General features: G+C 42.9%; 1 protein-coding gene across 2 annotated transcripts in view; it reads left to right on the plus strand.

Annotated features, from left to right (window-relative positions):
- Positions 1–17,954, plus strand: part of LOC139267113 (testis development-related protein) — a 66,998-nt gene extending 49,044 nt beyond the window's left edge. For both annotated transcript variants that reach the window (XM_070884926.1, XM_070884927.1), the window contains one exon: positions 16,277–17,954. In XM_070884926.1, the coding sequence (XP_070741027.1) occupies positions 16,277–16,613 (337 nt within the window). In that variant the 3' untranslated portion in view covers positions 16,614–17,954. The remainder of the gene's footprint in view (positions 1–16,276) is intronic.
- Positions 17,955–24,445: the final 6,491 nt, after the last annotated feature.

The raw sequence follows: 24,445 nt of genomic DNA on the forward strand, positions 1-24,445 counted from the left end.
AAGAGCTGCTTGTTTTCTTCTAGCAATAAAAATAAGCTGCCTGGGACAGAGCACCTCACAGGTGTATAGGCACTCGTGCAGAAATCTTTTGTGGCTGAAGGCACAGTCACCAGTATAACTCTCCTCTGGCATCTATACATTGCACTCTGAAAATACTAATGCGAGATCTCGAGCTGCAGAATAACTAAAACTTTGGTTAAGGTCCTTCCAATTATGTATATGTATTTTAGGTAGGGACATTCCTGTTCCAACAAATGTTAGGAATAATGTTAAAGCAACAACCTATTAGTATGGAGTGTTTGGCTCTTTAGTGGTATAGTGCTATTATAGTGGATAATTGTCAATAAGCTACATGAGTTCCTGTTGCATACATATATTGAGTGCAAGTAGTATTCCCTGAACCAATTTAGCCCCTGGTGTGGAGTTCCTCCTAATGTATAACAGGGAAATGATTCGCCCTTTATGCTGCATTGAACTTGGTATTGTCAACCCTGACTGACAACAGTGTGCAAGGTAAATAAAAAGACCCATTTGGAGAAGTGATTTTTGCCCTGCATCCCAAAAGGCAGGAGAGACAGGAGGCACCATTTCTGTTGCTGATCTACCATTTTTACTGTTGGAGTGAATGGCTCAGCCCGATCACTCAAAACCTGTAGTGAACATTCCTGATCTTCACTCGCACAGAAGTTCATTTAAACGGGCAAGCTCTGTATTGATTTTAGTCTGTAGCTCTACTGAGATCAATACTGTGTAGGCCGTTGATGGGAACAGTGGAAGTGAAGGTACACTTTACTTTAGCTTTTCCTTCTTTAGCTGGGGAGAACGCAGGGGTTGCCGTGGTTGTTGTAGGTTGGGGGAGAGTATTTAGAAACAGAAACATAGAAAATAGGTGCAGGAGTAGGCCATTTGGTCCTTTGAGCCTGCACCACCATGCAATATGATCATGGCCGATCATACACTTCAGTACCCCATTCCTGCTTTCTCTCCATACCCCTTGATCCCTTTAGCCGTAAGGGCCACATCTAATTCCCTTTTGAATATATCTTAACGAACTGGCCAAAACAACTTTCTGTGGTAGAGAATTCCACAGGTTCACAATTCTGAGTGAAGAAGTTTCTCCTCATCTCGGTCCTAAACCGCTTACCCCTTATCCTTAGATTGTGACCCCTGGTTCTGGACTTCCCCAACATCGGAAACATTCTTCCTGCATCTAACCTATCCAATCCCATCAGAATTTTATGTTTCTGAGATCCCCTCTCATTCATCTTAATTCCATTGAATATAAGCTTAGTTGATCCAGTCTTTCTTCATATGTCAGTCCTGTCATCCCGGGAATCAGTCTGGCTCTCTCAGATCTGTGGCTGGAGTTGTGAACCGTTGCGATTGGGAATTGTAACTGAGCAGCTCAGCTGTTCTCGTCATCATGGGCAGTCCCTCGGAGTCGAGGAAGACTTGCTTCCATTCCTAAAGTGAGTCCTTTGGTGGCTGAATATTCCAATGTGAGAGCCACAGACCCTGTCACAGGTGGGACAGACATTCGTCGGGGGAAGGGGGAGGTGGGACTAATTTGCCGCACGCTCCTTCCGCTGCCCGCGCCTGATCTCTTCACACTCGCGGCATTGCGATTCGAAGAACTCAATGCCCTCCCGGATGCACTTTCTCCACCTAGGGCAGTTTTCGGCCAGGGACTCCCAGGTATTGGTGGTGATGTCGCACTTTACCAGGGAGGCTTTGAGTGTGTCCTTGTAACATTTGCGCTGCCCACTTTTGGCTCGTTTGCCGTGAAGGAGCTCCACATAGAGCAGTTGCTTAGGGAGTCTCGTGTCTGGCATGCGAACTGTGTGGCTTGCCCAGCGAAGCTGATTGAGTGTGGTCAGTGCTTCAATGCTAGGGATGTTAGCCTGGAAGAGGACACTGATGTTGGTTTGCCTGTCCTCCCAGGGAATTTGCAGGATCTTGCGGAGTCATCATTGGTGATATATCTCCAACGACTTGAAGTGTCTTCTGTGCATCGTCCATGCCTCTGATCCATACAGGAGGATAGGTATTACTACAGCCCTGTAGACTGAGCTTGGTGGTAGATTTGAGGGCCTGGTCTTCGAATACTCTTTTTTTTTTTTCCTCAGGCGGGCAAAGGCTGCACTAGCGCACTGGAGGCGATCTTGAATCTCCGCATCAATGTCTGCCTTTGTTGATAAAAGGCTCCCGAGGTATGGGAAATGGTCCACGTTGCAAAGGGCTGAATTGTAACTGAGCAGCTCAGCTGTTCCAGTGCTAGTTGATTGTTAGCAGAACCAACGGAGGTTGGTGCTATAGAGGACTGCAGCAGGCGGATGGGAAGAGGCATTTAAATGTTACAGTAATCAATCAGCAGGGCAATTTTGGAACTCTTGATTAACTACCAGTTTCCTTCCTCCACTAAAGCTGTGGGGTGTCACATGGTGGATAATTGAAGTTCTATTGTATTTGTGCTTTCAGCGGTAAGGCATTGAATCTGGATTTATTTCAAATTTTTTAAAAAATAGCCCTTTCCTCTGGAGATCTGGTAAATCCAGATATATTGACTATTGTTGATCTTGGAGCTGTAATAATCTCTCCAGCCTGCCTCACTTATTGGTTGAATTTTGAGTATTGAAGCAGTTGGAGTATTTGTGCATGTGATGCTTTGTTTCCTTGTATTCAGTTTTAAGGCTTAATGAGAGGCCTGATCTCTAGCTCTCGCAAAAAAAATTTAGAAGACTGGGTAGAATTTTTTTTAGAAGCGTTTGTTTATTCGTGTGCGTGCTGTCCAACAGCCCTGTCATTTGGAAGTGGTGTCTTGTATGTATGGCTTTACGAATGCTTAATCTCCCATCTGCTCAATTTTCCATTTAATTCCTACTTTGTGCTGGATCAGTCTGTGTCTATCTGATGTAGGCTGTGCAATTTCACCATTACCCCTTTAACAAAGACCATATAGACCTTTTTAGCATCAAACTTCTGCATTATCAACTATCGGCTTATTTTATTTATATTTCCAGTTTCCACCGTGGCAGTAAATATATCAAAGCAATAAGACGCATGTTTTTTAAAAAAAAACTCCCAATATTATAATGTCAACATTTAGTTCTCACTGTGTAGTACAGAAACAATTTCTTGAAGTAATCACTGCTAAATATGGGTTGGCTAGACCCTGGTTGGCAAGAATGTCAATAATGACCATGCTGATGGTGAGAGTCACGTTGACCTGTGCTTTTCTTTCTTTCGCCATGTCTATTTTCACACAATGCGCTCTCTATTGGATAAAGTGTTCTAGTTAAGTAGTTGTTACTGAAGTCACTTGCTTCGTAAATTATGCTGGATCATAAAGTGTTATTCAACAGCCTATCCAAAATCCTGACTGTCCAGTCCAAGACTGGATAGGTAGCAACCCTAAGCATCTGTTAGCTGGCACTATTTCTATAACAGCACTTGTTACAAAGACAACTCCACTAATACAAATTATACCAATAGGAGGTTTATGTTTCTTTAAATACTCATATTCTAGTGTATGCATTTGTTTTAGAAACATAGAAAATAGGTGCAGGAGTAGGCCATTCGACCTTTCGAGCCTGCACCGCCATTCAATGAGTTCATGGCTGAACATGCAACTTCAGTACCCCATTCCTGCTTTCTTGCCATACCCCTTCATCACCCTAGTAGTAAGGACCACATCTAACTCCTTTTTGAATATATTTAGTGAATTGGCTGCAACAACTTTCTGTGGTAGAGAACTCCACAGGTTCACCACTCTCTGGGTGAAGAAGTTTCTCCTCATCTCTGTCCTAAATGGCTTACCTCTTATCCTTAGACTGTGACCCCTGGTTTGGGACTTCCCCAACATTGGGAACATTCTTCCTGTATCTAACCTGTCTAAACCCATCAGAATTTTAATTGTTTCTGAGATCCCCTCTCATTCATCTGAACTCCAGTGAATACAAACCCAGTTGATCCAGTCTTTCTTGATATGTCAGTCCTGCCATCCTGGGAATCAGTTTGGTGAACCTTCGCTGCACTCCCTCAATAGCAAGAATGTCCTTCCTCAAGTTAGGAGACCAAAACTGTACACAATACTCCAGGTGTGGCCTCACCAAGGCCCTGTACAACTGTAGTAACACCTCCCTGCCCCTGTACTCAAATCCCCTTGCTATGAAGGCCAACATGTCATTTGCTTTCTTAACCGCCTGCTGTACCTGCATGCCAACCTTCAGTGACTGATGAACCATGACACCCAGGTCTCGTTACACTTCCCCTTTTCCTAATCTGTCACCATTCAGATAATAGTCTGTCTCTCTGTTTTTACCACCAAAGTGGATAACCTCACATTTATCCACATAATACATCATCTGCCATGCATTTGCCCACTCACCTAACCTATCCAAGTCACTCTGCAGCCTCATAGCATCCTCCTCGCAGCTCACACTGCCACCCAACTTAGTGTCATCTGCAAATTTGGAGATACTACATTTAATCCCCTTGTCTAAATCATTAATGTACAATGTAAACAGCTGGGGCCCCAGCACAGAACCATGCGGTACCCCACTAGTCACTGCCTGCCATTCTGAAAAGTCCCCATTTACTCCTACTCTTTGCTTCCTGTCTAGCAACCAGTTCTCAATCCATGTCTGTACACTACCCCCAACTTCTTGTGGATCCATCAGAGTGATTCATCCAGCCACACTGTTTTGAACAATCAATACACGACACACACTGGCAGTGTTCGTTAGTTCAGAGGGGATCTTTTTCTTTATTGTGCACACTCCGCTTATTGTAACTGGCATAGTTTAACTCAATGTATGTGTACTATTGTCCTGTTGATGGTATGCTTGCCTCGTGATAGTGCACATTGAGTTTTATAATGTTTTGCTTTGCCACAGTTAAAACACATAGCTTGACAAGCTGTTCTAGTGTTTGCCATATTTGTTCAACCAGCTTGTTTCAGATTTAATTTAGCAGCCAGTTCTCTTCAGTTACTTGTATAATCTGAAGCACATAAAATGTGGTAATGGACAAAGTGATGTCTGAAGCTGAACCATTTTAATCTCTTTTTCTTTTTAATAATTGTTCTTGTTTCTAGTAAGGCTTGACATTTTATAATTTCTTGCAAAGAATTGGGATACAGCATCAGCAGATTTTCTTTTTTTTTTTGGACAATGCCAAAAATTGGCTGTCTTGTACTGGTCCCTTTCTTACTGTTGATAGTAACTCATAACATGCTTTTAAATAATCCATTGATTTCTCCTATGGCTCAGTAATTAGATATACCACAGTGTAATAATGAGCTAAACAGCCCCAAAGGATCCAAGGTTCGAAGATCCCTGTTTTGGATTTCTGACCACTGACTCCTGCTGGAAAAGGCAAGATTTTAAAGATGGCAAGTGTCCATTCTTGAGGAGTGAACCTCAGCTGTCTTTAGAACTGCATCCAAACATAGCTTCTTACATTCAGGAAGTGAGAAAGTTGAAGAGAAAAAATGAAATTGCTTACTGAGAAGATGGGAAAATCATCTACTTTCTCTCCAAGAGTGTTGGTGTAAAGTCAGTGTTGGCAATACTGAATTGTTGCTCATTTTTACATTGCCCAACTGTTTCCAGTTGCATGTGAAGTCTGTGTTCAAAAAGCAGCAAGATGCTGACTGTGAGCGGCACAATGATCAGTTGAGTTTTGCACCAGAAGTACAATCAGTGCAATGATGCCTGTTGAAAACAAGCCTCCGACATTTAGAAAAGTATAAGGAGAATGCATGTTCCCATTAAAGCTGCACCCTGCAATGTATCACAACTGAACAGCTGAATTTGGAAGGTGTTATGTACAAGCTGTTATTCCACTTGTTTGTTCTACAAAATCATTGCCAGGGACTAGTGTACATTTTTTGCTCTTGCATCAAGAGGCCACATTCAGCAGAGTGGCTATGATAGAGTTGCACAATATGCGTGAAACAGACTTGCAACCACACTCCAGCACAGGCGCATGGCACATGTAGGATCATAATTCAGCATGCCCAAGGGATCCAAAAGTAACACTTCGTGGGTGAAATTGCCCCGCGCCCCAATTGGGAGCGGTAACCTTCCAGGGCTGGGACTTTTATCGCCCAAAGTCATTGCCATATTTTGAGATTTCAGATCTTGCTGCTATGGGAACACCTTGGTGTAGCGTATGTAAGAAATAGTGCTATCGAGCTAAATCTGGCTCTCAAAGGGTTACAGTCACAGGACAGAGGCTGGCAGGTATAAATTAGATTTTCAGATGGATGTCCGAACCAGGGCACCATGAAAGATAGTTTGACATTCCAGTGATGGTTCACACACACTGCTGCTGTGTGACTACTCTATTCATTTGAACTCAACAAGGGTTATTGCCAATTAAGCTGGTACATTCCACTCTTTGGGATGGTTGACTAAAAGCTGACACTGGATTCTAGATTTTGGAAACAATATGTGGCATGTTCAGTCAACCAACAAACCGATGAGAGAAGGATTGAATACATGAGAGGAGAGTTAGAAAATTAACTTAAGTCCAGCAAAATAAGCCACTGAAGTGAGGTAGCCTAGCACATTCATTAGTTTTGTATTATTACACATAAATAAGCTTTATAGATGGAAATAATTGAAATTGGTCATAGTTGTAATTCTCTATACTTGTTAAGTTGATTTATTTCACAGTAATACAATTCATAACCAAGCCTTGCCTCACCTTGTGGGAACTCGGTCCACTGTTGGAGAGATTAAAGAAATGCAGATGCAACAGAAATTAGTATCCAGTCCAGATACAGATTGTTGGGTGTCAAGGTTATGCCAGCATACATGGGTATTGGGCAGTGTGAGTTAACTGCCTGACGAGAAAGTCAGGCTGTTTAAAGGGATGAGTGATGCTACTTAACCTAAGAAGATATGTACAGCCGACCTGAATTTATTGTCTTTGACCTCCTTGAGATGGGTCTTCAGATGACCCAGCTATTCGCTTTGTCATATCTACCAAAGCAGGAGCTGCCTGGCCTGGCACAATTTCTTGCATATGCAGTCAGTGGAGGAGGAGGATAGTTGTGACGCTGTCTAGACAGCTAGCACTCCCATCCATGCTAGTCGTAGCCGTGATCCTGTTGCTGGATCCTGGCTTTTGTGACAACTGATCCATATGACAGAAAATCAAATGTCAACATTATCAGTGACGCCTTTGGTCATGCCTTGTTTAATCTGATCTGCCAGCATGGGAAACTTGAGAAGAGTGTATGTTTAAAGTAGAGCTCAAGGCTTCTCTGCCTGTGTGCTTCACTGCAGGTAATTGCCACATATGCCAAGATGGACTAATGTGTACTGAATGCAACCTTCGTCCCTATACAGATGTGACATGTGAACCTCAGCACAGTCCACCATCATCATAGGCAGTCCCTCGAAACAAAGATGACTTGCTTCCACGCTAAAAAGGGATGAGTTCACAGTTGTTTCAATGAAGGACCTTAATATTCCAGGTCCTGAACTACATCTTGAAGGGTGGAAGATGCCTGTGAATTTTTTTTTGTGCGGCGGCCCTTGCACACCAGCCACCGAATGGGCTTAACAGGGTTCAGTCTTGGTCCAGTGGCAAGGATTATCCAAGACGACTGGAGACCAGCTCTGCTGCACGGATGCAGCACAGTAGCCTTCAGCTGATCAAGTGCATGGCCGCATTGTCTGCTGATTGTGTTGTCTCACTTTGAAAACGTCCTTCAAAAAGCAGAGTCCGTGTGATATGCATCCCTTTGCTTCTCCACTGAGATAGGAGGTAAACTGACCTTTTAGAGAGCAGTGTCCTGGGTCCCCTCTGCCTCCTGCACCACCTCTCATGCTTACTTGATGCTTTGTGAGCATCTAGTGCACTCTTGACACTATCTTAAAAGGAATCCCCCAGGTGCATGTATCTGAGCTGGCACTTGGGTGGATAGGAAGGAATAAGTGACACTGGCCATTGTGAAGTACATTGTAGGTCTGGGGCAGAGGCCTGATGAAATTGCCCCTGTTCTGCATCCGAAGAAAGGAAAGATGTATTGCAATACAAAAGCAAAATACTGTGGATGCTGGAATCTGGAATAAAAACAGAAAATGCTGGAAATCTCAGCAGGTCTGGCAGCACCTGTGGAGAGAAAGCAGAGTTAACGTTTTGGGTCTATGACCCTTCATCAGAACTGGAGTGTTTGAAAAGAACAGATTCTAAAGCATGGAAAGGGGGAGGGGGGGAAAAAAAACAAAAGGGAAGGTCTGTGATCTGTTGGAAGATAGGAGAGATTAGAGAGACAAATGTAAATGGTAATGCCAGGAGTTAGAAAAACATTAATCAAGATAGAGTGTGAATGGTGGGATAATGACCTAGATGTATTGCAATGATTGAATCACATGCCATATGAGGTCTATGAAAATTTGTCTCCCATTCTTGTGGTTGAGTCCATACATTGATGGTGGTGTGTTGGTGAGTGTATAGTGGGAATAAAGAGGATTTAAATTGGTGGTTGGTAAATCAAGTGCTGTGCACGCCTGAATTTTTCAGTGGCAGATATTTTAAAGTACCCAAAAAGACAGAGGATACTCCATCCAGTGCTTGACCTAAATGTTTCTAAACTGTCATTTCCAGTGGAATGTTCATTGAATCCCCCCCCCCCCCCCAGAGAAACAATATAAATGCTTACTCTGTTTATCCAAAGCTTCTACCAGAACTTTTTTCAACCAGAGGGTGGTGGGGTACTAGAACTCACTGCCTGAAAGGTTGGTAAAGGTAGAAACCCTCATCACACTTAAAAAGTACTTGGATATGCACTTGAAGTGCTGAAACTTACACGGCTACGGACCAAGAGCTGGAAGGTGGGCTTAGGCTGGAAAGCTCTTTTTTTTGGCTGGCACAGACAGGGTGGGCTGAATGGCCGCCTGTGCTGTAAATTTCTATAATGACCAGGCTATGGCTCTGAATTCCACATAGGAATCACAAGAAGACTGATCTGCAGGGATATCCTTTATTTATTTAGGTTGTGGGGTTCAAGTCCCACTCCAGGGACTTGAACACAAAAATCTAGGCTGACACTCTAGCTGAGAGAGCACTGTGCTGTTGGAGGTACCATCTTTTGGAAGAGCTGTTAAACTGAGGTCCTATCTGCTCTCCAGTGGATGTAAAAGATCCCACGGCACTATTTTGAAGAAGAGCAGGGGAGTTACCTCAGTGTACTGGCCAATGTTTATCCCTCAATCAAAATAAAACAAAGATATCTGGTCATTATCACATTGCTGTTTGTGGGAGCTGGCTGTGCACAAATTGGTTGCTGCGTTTCTTACATTAAAACAGTAACTACACTACTTCATTGGCTGTAAAGAACTTTGAGATGTTTGATGGTTGTGAAAGGTGCTATATAAATGTAAGTTTCTTTTTTAATGTCTCCTCCACAGCTGATGGGTCTAATGCACACAGCTCTGTGAGGTGCGCGGGTGTGCTGCTACTGCACTCGGCACAAATATGGAACAAACCACCTAGCGTATCAACTGCCTGGAATTGATGGTGCGGTTGGATTTGGAGTATTTCCTGCTCTTAGTACAGGGCAAATTGACACGTATTATGAACAGTGTTATTGAAATATAAGTCCTCATCATGGATCAACTGCATTTGATTTGACATTTTGAGAAAGCGGTCCTTGCAAATCATCCCAAATTCCTACTACGAGTTGCTTCACATCAGTCCTTTGGTTATAGTATGCATGCACCTCTAGTTTCATTCAGGCCAAGAAATTGGTGTCCCATTGTATTGTCTGTTGCTACACCAGTTGGAAATGGAGTGCTGTTTTCATTGTGTGGCTGTAAATAGTGCAATATCTTACTGAAAAGTAATTTCAGAAATAAGTTCACAATGATTTTCTTCCTACGATGCAAAGTCCGAAGACAAGCTGATGACAAAGCAGTTGATAGTTAAATGGTTGGTTGAGTACATTTTATTCCATTCATTTCATGCCTGCTCACTGGGCATCTCACAATTGGGTTCTGATTTTCAGTATTTTCAGACCTGCTACATGGAGAAATCCTCAAGATTATTGGATTACTGTCTAGCTTTGATTGTAGTGCCATAAAGCAATCATGTCTTTGGCAACATTATCTTTGCAGCTTGTGTTATGGCTGCTTTGCAGCTGGTGTGAAGGCTGCCCCCTCTGAACTAAAGTTTTAGTTTTACACTCCTATGATACATGTAGAAGTCTTAATGAAGAACAATACCCTGTCTGTTAGGATCTTCTTAATTCTTTGAATGATAAGCATTCTCCATATACGCAAACCCACCCAACCATCCCATCAGGCCCCTTGTAGAATTGTAGATTTATTTTTTGTGTTGTGCTTTGGCACTTAGCTTCAATTTTGATTCTGGATAAAACCAGCCCTGGACTTCATAAGATGCGGAGACTATGCACAACACGTTCTACCTGCAATGCCATTAACATTTCTTTGGCGTGTAACTTCTACAGAACAAATCAATTTAGGCTTAACCCCAATGTTGTGCAGAGGATGCATATTATTTGAAGAATGAAGATCCCAGAGATTGGGTCATTTTTTAGGGGATTTATTTTTACAAGTGCCATTTTCCAGTATTAACATTCCTCCGCTTGAGAAGAAAGTTAGATAATGTTAAATAAAATGTAACCAAGTGTACAAAAATCTATTTGTATCATTTTGAATTGTATGACAAACTTCTCGCGGTAGGGACAAGGCCCATTGCTCACGATTTACACTCGGCCACTGGTTTGTTGTTTTCATGGTGGGGCGGGGGAGGGGTCTGACTAAATTGCAGAATGTGATCCCCAAACCACCAGTAAAAATTGAATTTGACTTTTGCGGTCATCATGGACCAAAGGTTAATCCTTGCTACTGGACCAAGGCCTAGCTCTGTCAAGCCCGTGTGGTGGCTGGTGTGCAACGGCCACCACATGTTTATAATTAAAAAAAAAAAAAAAATCCACCTACAGGCATCTTCCACCCTTCAAGATTTAGTTCGGAACCTGGAAATTTAGGTCGTTCATTGAAACACTTGTGAACTTTTTGACGTGGAAGCAAGTCATCCTCGATTGAGGGATTGCCTATGATGATGAAACCATATGCCCTGATTATAGCGAATAGCAGCACTCTTGCAGATTACGGACATAACCACTGGTTTTCTGTTTTGAGGGAAAAAGCGGATTGAATATTTATTTCCTTTTGCTTGAAAAAACAATTCTGGCTCTGCAGTTCCTAATTTATTACACATGATATAAAGCCTGAAGAGTCACAACTATTACAATATTATTGGAGAACTTGATTGCTGTGCCTCTTCAATAATCTATAATTGTGACAAGGACACAAGAGAACTGCTAAAGGCTTCTTGACTTGTGGGGCCAAAATTGACCCTTTCTATAAGGGCCATGACTGCTTCAAAGAAGTAGGCATGGGTCAGTAAAGAATCACTGGTTGGTCAGCATGGAGGGGATGCCATTTTGTATATTGCCCTCCTTTAGTTTTAGAGCGGTGTACTTGCCCTGTGGGCGCGGCTGCCGGCTGATGCCACAAACAGCTTTTTCTGTCGGTACCCGTTAGTGTGGCTGCCCTAAAGGGGAGGTCGCACTGCCGGCGACTCCATTTTATTTTTTATTCTTGGCTGACTGCCAGGTTGGGCCGACAATTATGTCCGTGGGTTCGGCTGGGTCGCCAACATGCAGCCTGGTACCCCCATCTTGGGTGCCAGGCCACTGGCCGAAACCCTACCTTGTGGCCCAGTGTTTGCAGTCACTTTAGTGGCAAAGTTTGCAGCAGCCTTCCCCTTTAACTGCAGGGGAGGGACGTTGTGATGCATCAGCGTGATGATGTCATCAGCACGGCACTGACTTTGAGCGTCGGCCACTCCGACCCGCCCCCACTTCCGCCCCACTATTGGAGCAACTCTAGCCCGACCGCAGTTCCTCCCCTGCCCCGACACCAAACACTGCTTCGACCAGAATCATAAGCCAAAGAGCTGAAAATTGCAGGAATGTCCACCCCATGCATTGGGGCGGAAGGAGCACCTAAAAAGCAGTAAGTGTGCCCCATTTTGGGCGGAGGGCAATGGGTCTAAAATACTTATGAAAAAACTTTTTGCTGTAATCTAGCATAATCTGTTGTGTTTAATCTTCTGTTTATTTTAGTTCATAAATCTGATTCATAGTTTGTCGCTTGAGATAAACAGTCTCATTGTTATTTATCCATCAGTTGCACAGGTTCAGAGTTCCTGTTTCCAGCATACACGGTCAAAGGGTTTATTATGCACACTTTCTCCTAGATTACTTGGTGCATAAGGTCACGCGTTGGTTCATAGGAAACATGGACTTGTCTATCGTTGCAGTTTCTTTGAACAGTACCTGAGACTAGAGAACGGTAGTGTTTTTTTTCTCTTTCTCCCTCCCACCCACTTTCTTCGCATGCAGTCTTATCGACTGAAAATATTGGTTTCATACCAGCTTGGAACTTAAAAATTAGTGATTGTATCTATAAATGTTGAAAAAAGCATTACTAAAACATTGGGACAACATTAAGTGCACATAGTCGCAAGATTTTTAATATATACATGCATAGATGCATCATAAATCCATAATCTAGGAAAACATTTTTCTGCAATCATTTCATTGCCTGTAAAATGTTTCTGCTCATTTTTACTTGTCACGATGCAATGTTGTAATGACATCAAGAACATAGGTTACAGAAAAAAAAGTAACAAGATGCATTATCATTCAGTAAAGTCTTGCACCAAGTACGCGTTTATCACATTCCAAATGTCACACTTCAATGTCACTTTTTTACAGATACAAAACCGTCTTTTTAAAAAAAGCTCATCATTGATCGGGAGCTTGATGCGTGCAAGCAGTTTATTGACTTCTAATTGGCTTGGGCTAAAATTACAATTAACAACAATTACCTGGATTCCCACTTGCAGTACTTGCTGAAGGAACAAGCCTGGTTGGCAGCTGCACATTGCAGCTGTGCTGCAGGCCTCAGGCGACGTGTGAGCAATGTTGCAGGAGATCCCCTTGTTGATAAAAAATGTGTGACTTCTGCAGCCCGTTTCCCTTTTTGTTTTTATTAACTAGCATTTCCACACCCCCACTTGTCTCCCCTGCTCTTCTGAAATCGCTGAATTAAAATTCTGCAGGTGCCTGTAGCCATTGCGTATCTCACCCAAGGGGTAACTCTTTGTAGGTAAATCTAGGGAATATGTATCCCCGTCACTGTTCAGCTTAGTCCTATTCTCAGATATACTTCACACCAAGGGTCACTAGAAAGTAATCAGGAGCTGGAATTCTGACATTTTTGTCCTGCGGCCTTTATTACCAAGTCACATCTTGGTCTCTGCCCCATGTCTTCTGGCACCTTCTCCTCCTTCAAGCACTTCAACTTGTTCCACCCCTCTTTTCTCCCTTTTAAAATCCTTGTTGTTTTCCATCCCCTCCCTCAGCCTTTGTATTGAACAACTCCTCATCCTCAGTGATTTCAACCTCCATCTCTGCTCTCCGTACCCTCTCTGCTTGAATTTAACAATCTCCTGGTCCTCCCTAAATCTTTCCCTCGATATAAATTTTCCTATGCATTTTCACAGTCACCCCCATGAGTCTCGGAGTCCTATGGTCTTGTTTGCTGACAAAGCTATCTCTGACTACATCCTTGTATCCCTTTCCATCTACACCCCCTACCCTTTCCAACCCCACTTCTCCACCCTAATTTATTTACAGCTCCAATTTCAAAGACCCAACTGCGTAGCCTTTAACCTTCCAGTCACCACTTCTGTCATTGTGGATTGGCTCAAACATTATCTTCCCTCCACCTTTTGATGCTCTTATCCCCATTAAAATCATTACTCTCTCCTATCCTGGTCATTCCCCCTGGTATGGCCCCCATCTTTTCTCTTTCAAGTTCGAGGGGAACAGACTTTAGTGTAACTGGCGCATGCAGCACCAGACCTTGCTGTACTATATCAAGCACTATTGGGCCTCACTTTCCTCTGCCAAAATCATCTACTACTTCAAGATCACCCTAAAGAGCAAAGATAACCCCCAGCTCCTTTTTCTCCACTATCAAACATCTACTTAAACTCCTCTCCACTGTGCCCTCCAACAACCGGTGAGAGGAGCTCATAGACTTCTTTGCCACTAAAGTTGAGCATCCATTTAGCCATCTTTGCAGAACTATCTTTTTGTGGTTGCACATTGATGGAGTGGAAGCCCTTGTCATTGACGAACACTCCTGGGTGATCTGGGGGTGTCCTGATTGCCGCATGTGTGTAGTCATGACACTCTGCACCTGTGGGAAGCCAGCCGGAGATTCAAATCCGAGCACGAGAGGTGGGCACCGGAGGGACTGGAGTGCATCATCACGCCCGGCAACTAAATTTTAATTTGATTTTACGTTTTAAAGTTTAATTTGTTTTAATTGCCGGTGCTTTTAGTGTCCCCCTCCCCTTTTATAGGGGGCACTGGAAAAATTTGATTTTAGCGCCCCAAAAAAAAAAAAAAAAAAAAAAGGGGCCTTGAAAATGTCTGCTGTGTCACCCAGGTCGGGTGGCATGGTTTTAATGTTTTATGTTTTTGCAGGTTAACTCAAAAGAGTTTCAAATCCGAGCACCCACTCATTCTGACTGGCATCAGCCTTTCCCACTGATTATCTGAGTATGTAGTGCTATATTTTGCTGAGATTGATTGGCCCCCCCTCAATTGCCACTGTGTTCTCGCCTTGCTTTCTCTGGCGAGTTTCAGGAAGCCCTAGAAACCAGTGGATGACATGTTGATCTGAAAAGTCTGTGTCACTGTTGCTCTAATTGAGCAATTAGCATATGTTAATAGGAAACCCAAGGGGGTTGGTGCAATTGTTCCTGCTAAGTTGTGCGGCCGTGCAGCGGCCTGGAGGTCCCACGCAGGCCACTCACCGGCTTTTCAATGGCAATAGCCATTCATGCACGAGAAATTGATTGGGCCACACAGCCAGATAAAGGGCCCGCACGCCAAACAATAATTACAGGGTACATTGGTTGCTGTGCAAGCAGCCTAACGTGCTGCAATTAAAGGCGGAAGTCAGCGAGTTGGAGCCAACTTCCCGAATCATGTCATTTTGGTTGGTTTTAAACCCCCCCCCCCCCCAACCCCCCAATTGCTCCTTCATGTTAAATTCTACCCCTCTCCCTTCCTTCATCCCAGTATTGGCAATCATGCCTTCTGCTACCTGGCTCCCACATCTGGCATTCTCTCTCTTTCTGCCTGCCTCGCCTCCTTTTAAGGCCCTCCTTTAAAAACCACCTTTTCAGCCAAGCTTTTTGGCCACCCCTTCTAATGTCTCCTTTGGCTTGGATCCATGTTTGCCGCATGCCGCTTTGAAGTGCTTTGGTTAATTTTTTATGCATTGAAAGGCGCTATATAAGTCCATGTTTTGTTGTTACTCCAAAACCTAGACACACTGGGGCCAGTTGTGGCACCCCTAGCACTGTCCTGGCTGAGATGAGCAAACTTGGATCAGACCAGGAATTGATTCTGTGTCTTTCTGGCCTGACTCTTCATTCCATGTTTAAAAAAATTTCATTCGTGGGATGTGGCATCGCTGGCAAGGCCCATCCCTAATTGCCCTTGAGAAGGTAGTGGTGAGCCGCCGCCTTGAACTGCTGCAGTCTGAGAGGTGAAGCTTCTCCCACAGTGCTGTTAGGGAGGGAGTTCCAGGATTTTGACCCAGCACCCATGAAGGAACGGTGATATACTTCCAATTCAGATGGTGTGTGACTTGGAGGGGAACTTGAAGATAGTGGTGTTCCCATGCGCCTGCTGCCCTTGTCCTTCTAGGTGGTAGAGGTCACGGGTTTGGGAGGTGCTGCCGAAGAAGCCTTGGTGAGTTGCTGCAGTGCATCTTGTAGATGGTATACACTGCAGCCCCGGTACATCGGTAATGGAGGGAGTGAGCGTGCAACCACGTACACAAATGTGTTCACTCTCAAGACATTTGAGCACTTCATTTCAAAAGGCGGCGCATTGTTTCGCAGCACTGAACCAGTATTGATTCAGTTATTTACTCAGCTGTAAAGGTAACTTTTGAAAAGTAAAATGAACCTTGTGCACTAAATCTAAATATATCATCCACCGTGTAAGTTTTATCAGGGCAGGTCACAGAGGCTGGTCAGTCCCATCATGGAAGCCGTTATATACTGTGAATGCATGCTTTCGAAAGCAAGTTGTGTCATCAATGGCTGCAGTGATTTTTTTTTTCCGCTTGTATCGTTGCAGGACCAATGTAAAACTAAAAGAAGAGGTGAAGATGGAGAAGAAATCTAGTTTCTGGGACAGTTTAGGAATTAAACAGAATACAGCCAGCAAGATTCCCACAGAGGATGAGGGTTGGGATCCACAAGTTATGATGGAGAACCCTTGTAGCAATCTGACTGATTCCAATGCCTGGCCTGACTGGGCGAGTGAGACTAGCGGCAGTTCCAAATATACTAGCCTGGACAGTGAAGCAAATACTAGTGGCTCCAGGTGGAGCATCATGACAGCGGGGAAGCTGCCCGGAATCCGGAGACGCAGCAAAGGAAATCTGACTGACTGCTGGGAAGATCTAGAGTGATACTTAGTTATCAGCCTTACTGTTAGTCCAAGGTTCAGTTTGCACCATACTTCACCTCTTGCATTTATTCAGTCATGCTTTCTGTGACTTTTTTTTGATCCATCCTTTTGCTTCTAATTCTGTGATTTTATTCACAAGTGAGGAAATTGGTGCCTGATCAGCACTTTGTTTAATTAAGTCGCAGAGTAGATAATCTCCTTTCTGTTGTGCCATAATTATTTCAATAAATGTAATTATACTTTCCATTCAGATGACCTTTCACTGTAAACTGCTCAATCAGTGTTCATTATTTGTGACTGTTTGACATCAGAACTGAGTGCCTAAATATAATTCTATTTATTAATACTTTATCACACTTAAAAAATAAAAAAAAAATCTTCCCACTGCCCCTTCTTCACCTTTTGTAGCGGAGGATGGTTGGACTACAGATGGTGCAAGTGGTACTGTCTTTGTGTGGCTGGACTTTTTTTTTTTTTGCTCCTCCTTTCAGTATGTAGCTCTACAGTACGATGGTTTATCAGTCTGGCTGAGAAGTGATAAAGGTCCATCCAGTACATTGAATTTGAATGTTGCAGGTGAGATTTGTATGGAGTCCAGTGTCTTACCAGCATTGGGTAAAAGCTGCCCCTGGTTGTTCGGCACCGAATGTGCCTCCCATTATGATTTTATTTGGGGAAATATTCTAGGAACAACGAAGTGTTTTGGGTAACAGATACCATTGTTTGAGATCTTTCTACAGGTTGATCCAACAGCTTTATTTTCAATTTATCTTAACCAACCTGGTCAGTGACATGTTATGTACCTTTTTGTTTTTTTACAAAATGTGCCATTTTTTTCCTTCTGTCCTGAAGATTGTGACTCGTACTGACCTGCAGTAATAATATCCTTTATACCACTCCATAGTGTGAACCTGAACACTGAGGATGGACTATTTTATCATGAAGGTCATTACAAGACCGGTCTGATCCTCTACACCAGGGGCATCCACATATATATGCACTTCGAGCAACGATTGGTGGCTGATAATCAGCAATAGGAATTTTGGTCAAATTGTTCCTCTAATCCCAGTTTGGGACACTGAGGCTAATTGTAGAATGCCCACCAACATCTCAACTGAGAGCAGTCCAAAGAATACCTCCTTGTCTCTGTAGCTCAGTACCACATCACGTGGTGTACTGACTCTGACTTTGGCGGAGGTGCAGAGAAGAATTTTCTTTTTGAAGATAATTTTGCCCTTCACTTCTTTAATCTTAAAAACTTGCTCAAAACAAGCTCCTTTATCTTGATCAGGTGTTATAAAATTGTTTTGGCAACTCTACATTGAGACCAGAATTTTGTAAAACTGCTTCTCTTGATTTACAGATACCTTTCAAACACTGAACCTGTTTTAGATTATGTATCCTAATTCTTTTGTATAACATCCCCAGTAATGTGTTTTTTGTGTGCAAATTGTTAAAGGTGAATAGTTAATGAAGTACAATTAGAGAATTATAGGACTAAATGAATAGTTCCTGTAATAAGCTACTGAAAAAGTATAATTTTGTTGAAGGCAGCAATGTAGCTGCAACACACGTCTGAACCGGAGGCCTGAGGTAAGCCCAAGATTGGGCATTGGGCCTCATTAATATTAATTGAGCAAGCTGCTAGCGCCTATCTTGCCTTCACAGGCAGCTCACCCATTTGAGCAAAATGAATATTGGGCCACTTGCCTCGACAGCAGCAGACTGAAGATACATCACCAGAGATGTAGCATTCCTACTTCTTCTGTTTCCACAGCAACGATACCTGTTGGTGCCGGCCGCTGCTTAAGCCTAGTAGAATCCTGCATGGAGCAGGTCTGTCTCCTTCTCTATTCGTTGGAAACTAATTTCCAAGAGGGATCGATAGTGGTTGATAGATCTCTCATTAACCCATGTAAGGGTCTCGTACCTATTTTAGACTGCTATCCAGGGCTGTCCCACTACTAAATTTGTTATAGTTGTCCCCTTTTTTATGTGCACGATGCATACCAATTTCTCCCCCAATATAAAATTAGAGCTAGACCAATTAGGAGTGAAATGAGGAAGCACAAAGGGTAGTGGAAGTCGAGAACCTCCTTCACGCCGCACCCCCCCCCCCCCCCCCCCCCCACAAAATAAAGTCTGTGGAAGCTCTGTCAATTGAAATTTTCAGATTGAGATCAATAGATTTTTGTTCGGTCATGGGATATGGAGCAAAGATTGAGGTTGAGGTACAGATCAGCCATGATCTAATTGAATGGTGGAACAAGCTCGAGAGGATGAATCTCCTACTCCTGTTCCTATGTGTTTGTCTATGTGAGGTAATGACGAGACTAGGCTCAACTGTGATGCCCCTTCCTGAGGTTGATTAGCCCTCTAATGCTCACTGGCACATTTTGGGCAAGGTGATTGCCTGACACTCGTGGAACCATAGCCCAGCAAAGAGATAGCACCCTGGATAGGGGTGAGGAAAAAATTAAATTGTGCTTTTTATCAGTAAAATATTGTCGCCCTTTTCTTACATGGAGTATTCTGAAATAGTGCTATAATTTCCACGGTGATCTATTGGACTTTTCTGGGAGATTGCTTGGCACTTACTGTGCCAGCCGTGTAGTGCAAGTGCACTTTGTGGTACTGTTGCCACAAATAGTTCAGTAGTAAGTGGCACAAAATGCCAGTGGCCGGAGAGTATTTCAGTTGGTCAGTTGCCTAATGTATTTTAAATGCATACCATTCTTAATTTAAAAAAAAAATCATAACCAGGCATATGTGTTGTGTGGAAATGGTGTTTATTAAATATTTGCCAACATTTCTTGAAAAGATAAATAAAATCATTGGTACACTGCTGTAGTTTTTAATTTTTTGATTCAAGCTTGAAATGAGACCTTCACAAATAGGATCCTCGCTCATTGAAACTTTGGTCTTTGAAAAATAATGGAAGATGGTCAGATTTCAAGGTTCATTGCTTGTTCAGAGAGAAGTAATGTTCTTACAATTAAATTATAAGTAACCAACTACAGTGATTCTGGTTTGGCAAGGAATGTAACAAAATCAGATCCAAGCAATATGAGTAATTCATTAGGTGTTGCCTCTGTACAGACTGCTTATGCTCTAACTGTAACCCAGCTTCCATTTGGAACAGTGTTACAAGCCTGAATAGGTGCTGGAGAGAAAAAAATTATTACCACAGTGTTTTGCCATTCTGCAATGATAAATAGTTGGCAAATGATACAGCAGTAAAAAGTTATTATTTTTTAAAATCGCATCTCAGGGTGATTAAACACAATTGTTTTTAGAAATGTCAATTTTTTGACATGCTATCAGGTAGTGCAAGCTTCAGGATGGATCATCAAATTCATGTGTGGAATTTTAGTTTTTTTTATTAGTTTCTGCAGTATGATTTTCATTTTGTTACACAGACTTGTATTTTTTCTGTCTGCTTACATGTCAAAAAATGCTGCCAAAGTCTTAACAATAAAAAATATATATTTCTGATTACCAGAGCAAAATTACTGGAGTACATAATATGCCCTGTACTGTTCATTTGTAAACTATGAATAAAAGCAGACATAATGAATAAATACAACTATGCAAAACCCTGTGGTAGCATTTGTTTGAATATACCTATAGTTTGGAAGTTTTCTTTATAAATGTCCTTCCCAACTTTAAAATTTTACAATCGCATTGTATTAAAAAGAAAATTAATCTTTGTAACTAATGAGAAAGTTTCCAATTTAAACATTTTTGGTATAATTTTAGTACTAGATTTCTTGCTTTGTATTTAGTAGTCAATCTCATTTGATCAAATATGAAATGGAATTAAATATAAAGAGCAGAACAGGTCATTTTATATTTAGAGTTGAATTTGAAAGTTGATTAATAGTTAGCACATTGTTTTCTCTGGATACCTTTTTTCCAGATAATACTGCTTCACATCAATAAAATATTATGAAGACAAAGTTTTGCCTTTTACTTAATTGGAAAAATAGAATGCTTGCCTCCATTAACCAGAATGTATTGTAATAGAGTTAGACAAGCTTCCAGAAGACAATGATATGAAAGATATACAATCACTCAAATTAGTATAGTAGATATACTGTCTGTTAAAGTACCAATTTTTACTTAAATAAAAATTAAACCTGTAAGATTTCTGAATCTCTCTGGGCTTACATTTGACAGTGAGATGATTCTTTCCAAACAATTAGAAGAGTTTATTAAAAACATATACACATGCACATTAGCAGCAGCAATCAGTTATTTTAAAAAGACACACATATGCACATTACCAATAGTTGTCAATTATGTTATAACAGAACTACAATGAGGTTATAATAACGAATGATGTATGTTACTGGCTGGTTTGGACACACGGCTTGCTGTTTCAGCTGGTCTTCAGGGATGTCCAAGAGAGGAGGAGAAAAGTTTCTGGCTTGCATTTTTTATATTCCTCAAGGCCATTGTCCTCACAAAGCCTCTCGATTGGATCTTGGCTCCAGGGCAGCTCCTTATTGGTTCTCCTCACACATGTGGCTGTCTGGTCTGGCTCAGCCATCTCTGATTAGTTTAAATGGCTTTCCAATCCACAAAACCCATGCGGCAGCTCTGGGGGCTTTCATTTTGTTTCTTACAAAACTTAGCTCATGCTGGCAATCGGTGGGCGTCCATTTTATCTCAACACAAACAGGCCTTTCCGTTAATCTACTTTTAACATTTATACATACACAGAATCAATTAATAAACACTTTTATTCTTACAAACTCTCCACCTTGAGGGGGAAATATCCTTATTGACCCCCTCATATGGCTTATCTCCTTGGGGATCACATATTATAGATATTGGGAGGGAGAGAGAGAACGTTGGATGGCCTGACTTGGTCCCCACCCTGTAAGGTGTAGGGGATTTAATAACAGTCTGATAACAGCTCCAGCGGAGACTCTCCCCTTCCCGTATCTTCAGTGCACATTCTCGAAGCACATTGATGATTGATGATGTTCATGAGTCATGCTGCAGCTCCCGCTTCTCCATCTTCCCTCGGGTTCAGTCTTGGCCAGTATGTCCTGACAATCGTGAGGATCCGTAACATGGTCTATGGGAAACAAGATCAGTGCAGTATTTACTCTTTGGCAGTTTTTAACTGATTAATGTGAAACCAATTCTTGTACTTAACACCCTTCTTCCCCGGTAACTGAATCAAATAAACCGTGGGGTTTAATCGGTCTATAATCTTATGTGGTCCCCACCACCTGGGCTCAAAGGCAGCTTCTTTTTCCCATAATTTGGAATCATTACTGAGTCTCCCACCTCGTATTCAAAGAGACATACTTTCTTGTCAAAGTACTTTTTAATTTGTCTTTTTGACTTCCCCAATTTGGTGGCCACAAATCGATTGATCTGATCGGTGTGATCTACCACTTGTTCCAGCCATTTGGAACTAAATATTTTCATTGTCAGGGGACTCATCCCTGTTAGTGTTAGCTGGCCTGGTGTTCTCATGAGCCTCCCCGTCATGGCCTGATATGGGGAGACCTCTGTTGTTCTATGAGGTGTGGACCTCATTGCTATTAAGCACATTGGCAGCATGTTAGCCCATTGAGTGGGGTGGTCCGCGCGCAATTTTTTTAACATTAACTTGAGGGTCCTGTTCCCCCTTTTGACCCCTCTGGATGACTGGGGGTGGTGAGCAATATGTAATTTGTGTTTTATCCCCAACATTTCCTGCAGGTAGGTAAAAATTTTACTGGTAAAATGTGAACCTTGATCACTGTCCACTTGTACTGGTACTCCCCACCTACAAAACACATGATTCAATAGTGTTTTGGCTGCTGTGATTGCGGTGTTGGAGAGGCAGGGAATGCTTCGATCCATTTTGTGAATTGATCCACCACCACTAGGGCATGCTGAAAATTGCCTTGCTCCTGTGGAAGTGGCCCAATGAAGTGTACCTGGAGGTGAGTCCATGGCCTTTGAGGTGGGCGTGTGCTTTGAAGCAAGGCTCGGTTAGTGCATGCAGGAGGATTGAGTTGCAGGCACAGTAGGCATTGTGCCACGTATTGGTCGATTGTTTCCCTCATGGAAGGCCACCAAGCTGTGGATGCTACCTTGTAGAAGGTTACCAGGGCCGAATAGTGCCCTGCTGTGTGGTGGGAGTGAAAGAGGGAAAGCAGTTCCTGACCCACCTCTGGTGGAACACACACCACCAGGCAGGCGTTTGCCTTTCTTTTGAACATCAGCAACTGCTCATCTGAGTCAGGGGCAGTGGCTCGTATGATGTTGGGAGCCCAGGCTGTTGGTTGAGGAAGGGGTCTGTCTTCCTTGTGCCAGGCGCTTACAACAATATATGACCAGTATTGCTGCTGCAGGGACTTTAAATCTAGGTGATCTATTGGGGAGGCCTTGCTAACAGCATCGCAGAGCTCAACAACTATATCCTCTATCCCCATCAATCACAGCTTCGTTGGCTGCTCTGCTCTGGAATTTTCCTCACTATGTGGACCCCCTTTTCTATGGGCTGCTACCTTTCCTATGAAGCAGGGCTGGGATCGCTGTTTAAGGTATGACCAGAGCAGGCGTAACCAGGGCCCATGGACTAGGGCCTTAACATCTATCGTACAATAGTCATTTTTGTGGTATGGGGCAAGGAGAGCATGGTGTTTATAGCATAGACACTATCGGATCAAATATTCATGGGTCTATCTGAGGTTTCCTTTACAGCAATTAGAAGTGTGGCGATTTCTGCATATTGTGAAGACTGTTGCATCTTCGCTGGATGGTTCTTTCTGGCAATACCACAGCATATCGGGGATCCTTCAATGTGATATGAGGACCCATCGATGTAGACATCTGGGGCACCTTGTATGGGCTCCTTCTGCACAGGATGGGTCTCAAAGTTAATCAAGGGTAATAGACATTCATGTGGGTCCCCCTCATAGATCAGAAATTGTGGCAGCAAGGTGGTGGGTTTGGAAATGGTATATGTTATGTCTTGGATAAGGTATCAGACTAGATACTGCAAGCTCAAAGTAAGTGTGACCGTAGTCCTTTATTATAGCTCTCAGAGTGCCTCTCCAGCCTTTGAGGCCTCATTTTTACAGGTGCTCCCAAGGGATTGTGGGATACCTTGGGACTCCAGGGGATAAGACATGGTAATTACAGGTTTACAAACAATAACATTCCTCCCCGCCTCCCCCCGCCCAAAATCAATAGTGTGACTATTTACAATGTGAGTTGATCTGGGGCCTTCCTTTCCCTGGTTGATCGTCTCAGTGCAAATGCTGGTGTTGGTGAGTCATTTGTTGGGCCTTCGCTGGGCTACTGCGCAGCAGGCCTTGCTGGACTGCCGGGGATGATGAGTCTTACTGGGCTGCTGCGGGTGATAGGTTCTGCTTCGTAGTCAACCGCTGGGTCGGTTGCCACTTGTGTGTGTGTGTGTGTTGGAGGATCGAAAAAGATAGAGTCTATTGTGGGTTGTTCTGGATAGTCCATAAATCGAGTTTGGTTTGGTCCAAGTGTTTCTGCAGGTGAGTCCATTTGAGAGTTTGACCACAAACATCCTACTCCCTTCTTTGGCCAAAACAGTGCCAGCAATCCACTTGGGACCTTGTCGATAGTTCAACACAAATACAGGATCATTTACTTCAATTTCGCATGACACATTTGCACGATCATGATATGTATTCTGTTGAAGCCGCCTGCTCTCTACCTGTTCGTGTAGATCAGGGTGAACTAACAAGAGCCTTGTCTTAAGTGCCCTTTTCATGAGCAGTTCAGTGGGTGGGACCCCGGTGAGTGAGTGGGGTCTTGTGCTGTAACTAAGTAGGACTCGGGATAAGCGAG

Source organism: Pristiophorus japonicus, chromosome 7 (genome assembly GCF_044704955.1).
Source record: "Pristiophorus japonicus isolate sPriJap1 chromosome 7, sPriJap1.hap1, whole genome shotgun sequence".
In the NCBI taxonomy this organism is placed as follows: Eukaryota; Metazoa; Chordata; class Chondrichthyes; family Pristiophoridae; genus Pristiophorus; species Pristiophorus japonicus.